The sequence below is a fragment of the Cibotium barometz genome, chromosome 2 (genome assembly GCF_041138505.1).
Source record: "Cibotium barometz isolate CiBa-2024 chromosome 2, ASM4113850v1, whole genome shotgun sequence".
NCBI classification, from domain to species: domain Eukaryota; kingdom Viridiplantae; phylum Streptophyta; class Polypodiopsida; order Cyatheales; family Cibotiaceae; genus Cibotium; species Cibotium barometz.
The window spans coordinates 22,613,774-22,618,660 of NC_141047.1; the positions used below are offsets into that span (position 1 = coordinate 22,613,774).

Below are 4,887 nucleotides of genomic sequence, written 5' to 3' on the forward strand. Positions count from 1 at the left end.
TTCTCACGTGTATCCTTGCTGATATACTATATGTATATGAAAAGACCGATCTCCAAGGGCTTTGTTACCAGGCCACCTAGGGTAACTTTTTACATGTAGGGGAGTACCTTTGATGTCTTCGATGGGGAGTAACATACCATTGAATGGTATGCTAGTTTATATTCCTTGTTTTAATTTTCCTTTATGTTGGCATAAAATAACAATGCGTCTCATCGAGGAGTGGACCAAGGATGAATGTATGATAGAAGTTTTTACCATAGAGATCATAGGACATGATGTAGTATTGCCCCTGTTTCTTTCTTTTAGTTGTGTGGCTTGATGAGGTGGCCACCATGACACCTGCAATTCTTTTTAAGCCCTTATAACTAAAATTAGTGATAAGTACTCTCTCTCTCTCTCTCACACACACACACGCACACACACACACACACACACACACTAAAATTAGTGATAAGTACTATCTCTCTCTCTCTCTCTCTCTCTCTCTCTCTCTCTCTCTCTCTCTCTCTCTCTCTCTCTCTCTCTCTCTCTCACACACACACACACACACACACACACACACACACACACACACAGTTGTTAAGTATATAAAGGTGCAAAAACACATCCTAATGATGCTCTGAAGTGCTCGATGAAACTAGGAATGAGAGTGGGGAGTCAGAGGCAAGTTTGTGAAAAAAGTTGTTTTGGAAGGCTTGGAAATTCCTAGTGTTGAAAAGCTGTATAAAATTTGGTTAAGTTTTTATACAATTTTGATTTCCACAAATGTAGAAATGGGGGTTGGGGTTATGTAGAGGTAGCTTCTACAAGCATTGAAGTTGACTTACACATTTTTTATATGTATTCACAAATAGGAGACCCTTTTTGAGCCCATATTGCACCCATAATGATACGTTGTTTTTGTTAATGGCTTCAAAAATATTGATGGCATGCTAAAAATTGCATATTCCTAAAGATGTTAGATTGAAAAAAAATGGCTTTCTACATACTTGAAAAAATTATGTTCCCACATACTCCTAAAGATGTTAGATTGAAATTTTTTAAGGTTCCTACATATTTAAAAAAATTAGGTTCCTACATACTTAAAAATTTTAGGTTCCTACTTAATTTAAAAAAATTACGTTCCTACATACTAAAAAAAATTAGGTTCCTACATACTTAAAAAATTTAGGTTTCTACATACTTAAAGAATTAGAGATCTTAAGGATGAGCCCAACAATAGCAAGGTATCTTGTTTACATCAACAAGCTACTACCCCTTGACTTAAATAGCACTTAGGTAGGCCCATTTTTGTATTCTAAACAATCTTGTTCTAGCTTATTGAATTGGATGATTATAGGTGAGGCCCTACTACTAGGAGCAAATGGTTCATCATCATTTTATGTTGCAATATATTCCATGTTTACCTTGCATTATTTTGTGCATCAAGATCAATCTATTTTACATTATTATATATAATATAGCAACAATCTATTATATATAATATAGCAACAATCTAGATAGTAGATTGTTGTATATAATATAGAACAATGTAGATAATAGATTGTTATATATAATATAGTAACAATCTAGATAATAGAAAGTAGGTATGCTAGTGTTGTTATGTTGAAGATAATACATTGTGGTATATAATATAGCAACAATCTAGATAATAGAAAGGAGGTATGCTAATGTTGTTGTGTTAAGGTTTTACAATGCGGACACATAAAAGGGAAATTCAACGTCTTTTGCTAATTTATATCATTGCTTAGAAATAAGCATCGTGATTTGTCATGGTGTATAATTATTGTCTATCTTCACACATAGGAGTGATTAGGGTGTGAATTCTTTTGCTACCTTAATCTTTTTCTTGCACTTTAAACTAGTTTTTTTTGTTGTTATCAAATATTATAACATGGCACCTTGATTCACAAACACTAGGCTTCCTCCTCTAGTAGCCATGATTGTTCAAGAACCACCAAAGTAACAAGTCACCTTGACATATAAACACTAGGCTATGATGATAACCTTCCTACTCTAGCCATGATTGTCACTATGCTACATCAAAAGATAAAAAGTCTCATGCCATGATTGTTACCACTCTAGCCATGATTGTCACTATGCTACATCAAAAGATAAAAAGTCTTATGACACTGTTATTACCGTTGGCTCTCATACATTGGATTAAGAACTCAAAGAAGTACTGATAAATTACTTTGAACTTAAAAGCTAAAGAATATAATAGAAACTTCAAAGGCTCCATCACATCCCCATTCTCTACAATAGATAATGTTGTTAGATTTTCTCTTATATAAGAGACACATATACACATGAGGAGGCCAATCTTCAAACAAGGAGGAAAAAAATGTAAGGAAAGATACAAAAATTGATCCATTCTATATTATTGGAAATCTTCCTTAGGTAATGTTGGAAACAAGCCATGAATGTTTATTCTTTTGGAAGAAAAGGATATTGAAGGAGCTAAGCATAAATATATGGGGATGTGTGTGCAAGGTACCACATTTATTAGCACTCCCATGGAATTGAATGCTTCCTTTACTATGTAATGAGTTTAAGAGATGCCATTCCCCAAACAATCATTCGGCTCATATCCAAAGAAAGGAATACTTGAAGAATGTGTCCAAGTTCATAAGGGCTTACATGAAGTGCACATGTGAGGTGAAAAAGAACTATGGTAAATGCAAAAACAACATCGTATGTGTGGGTGTGTGTAGTTCAATGGTTAAAGGGGTGGGTGAGTTCACTTGTTGTAGAGGGGTGCATGTTTGAATCCTCATGCCCTACACTCGTGATGCTTGATCACATAGCAATGCTATAACAAGGGAGCGGGGGCAAGATCCACTCGAGTGTGAGTAATATCCTTTGGGTAAAAAAAAATCATCATCATATGGTAGGTATCTAACTATGATTTTAAAATGTACGAGATGAAAAGGGCATTTGTTAAAAAGCAAACTCTCATAACAATGGTGCATTTATGAGAGAACAAATACAATCCTACGATTACTCCACTTCTTACACAAAATGGAAGGGTTCGGGAAGAGAGAGGTTCGCTTTGGCCTAGAACTTGTTCAACTTGGGGAAAAGCCTTCTCAAATTTTTGTGAGAAGGAAAAAAACACCCTTTCAAATTTCACAATTTTACTGTTTTTAAACATATATATAGAAAATATCTTTTGAAAAACGGTAATTTCCTTTTATGGAGTGGTGAAAAGGATTTAGTGCCTTTTCACCACTGCAAAATGGTTTAAACCCGGGGTGGGAACAATAGCCGGGTGGATAAAGCGACACCTTTCATTCCGGAGAGGCACCTTTCCTCCTCGAGGATGGAGGTTCTATTTTGGGCCATTCCTCCCCCTCACTCCACAAAGGTGTGAAAAGAAAGTGTGTGTGATTTACTCCTCTCAAAAAATAAAATAAAAAAATGGTTTAACCCATCAAAAAAAAAATAAATTAGTGCAGCTATTTCTCATGCTCTTCAAAAACTTGATGGAAATTCCTCCTTTCCGCCACAAGTCAAAGCTCCAACACCACGTCTGCCAAAAAATTTAAAAAAGGGTGAAAATTAGCCACAATTAAAACTGGGGTAATGAAGCAAAAGCCAAAAATTGATTTAATAAAAATGCAAAGCCTGCAATTTGATAAAAAGCGTATGAAGAGTGCCTTCCTTACATTCAGAATCACTTGTGATCCATCGACCCTGATTGCATGAGGGTCTCCTACCACCTTGTAATCTATCTTTGGAGTGAAAAATCAGCTGCACAGAAAAGCAAAAAAGCAAAAGCAAAAGGAGGCCAGGGCACACCAAAAAAGCAAAGGCAAAAAGTGTCAAAAAAAAAAAAGCAGAAGTAGAGAGAATTTGATTACCTAGAGGGCATTATAAAGGTAGCCTGCTGATTTACCTTTCCCCATTTGATTTGTCTAAGGGATTTGGGTGGCTTTGCAGCAGATGGGCTTTTAGCACAGATAAAATTCTTGATGGATAGAAAGCCTGATCTTTTGAGAGCTTTAGGGTCTTCTACAATGCATGTGCCATCATAACTGCCACACAGAGCCTGCATTGTTGTTGAGGGCGGCGTCGTCGGCAGCATCAACGCGGCCGATGTCGTGGGCAACCGCCGCGGCCGGGCCATTGTCGTCGACGCAGCGGCAATGCTCATCATCATCGGCGAGCCATCCATGTCATCTTGCATCATCAAAGGCAGCACTCTGCTCTTGAGCCCCAATCTATGATCAATACTAGAGCTGCTGCAATGATAATTCACATCAAAGGTTCCTGGCCCTTCCTGCAATGATCTAGTACTGCATTGATCTGAACCCATTGAATATGATGTTTTTTGGCCCCCTTGATGCATAATTAGAAAGCTCAATCTTGTGCTTTTTTGGCCCATCTTCCAATGATTTAATATCCCACCCCCTCTTTCTGGACACTCCAAAACAGGCTGCCTCAGTACTTGATGCCCATCATGATTAGTAGAAGCTCCTCCTGCCACACATGTGATTGTTGCCCCATTACCACCATGATTAACACAAATGCAACCTGCTTAATGTAGTCATTATCATATGGCAAATTTCTTAATGTAGTCGAACTTTTCTCGGCATCAAGAACATTGCAATTCAGTAATATAAACAGCTTTTTTTAAAAAAAAACATCAAACCTGTGTTTGAACTCTGTGGATGATGCCAAGGGCGCAGCCAATCGAAAAACTCTCTCTCTCGCTCTCTCTCCCAGCTCTAATATAAGTCCCGGCCTAATTATGCTTAGGACGTGCTTGCTTAATCCTCTCACCCTCCTTGGATAATATAAGGCCCCATAATCACTATACATTATGCTCTAGAACGTGCTTGATTAATTTTTGGGTAAATAACCTTCAAAACAATATCCAATCTT

General features: G+C 37.2%; 1 protein-coding gene across 1 annotated transcript; it reads right to left on the bottom strand.

The window, feature by feature from the left end:
• Window positions 1–3,010: 3,010 nt before the first annotated feature.
• LOC147640821 (uncharacterized) lies at window positions 3,011–4,135 on the bottom strand. The gene is made up of 3 exons (XM_086809020.1): window positions 3,899–4,135; window positions 3,669–3,753; window positions 3,011–3,532 (listed from the first exon to the last, which is right to left on the bottom strand). Exons 1-3 carry the CDS (start codon window positions 4,127–4,129, stop codon window positions 3,513–3,515), a joined length of 336 nt encoding a protein of 111 aa, XP_086665146.1. The 5' UTR covers window positions 4,130–4,135; the 3' UTR covers window positions 3,011–3,512.
• Window positions 4,136–4,887: the final 752 nt, after the last annotated feature.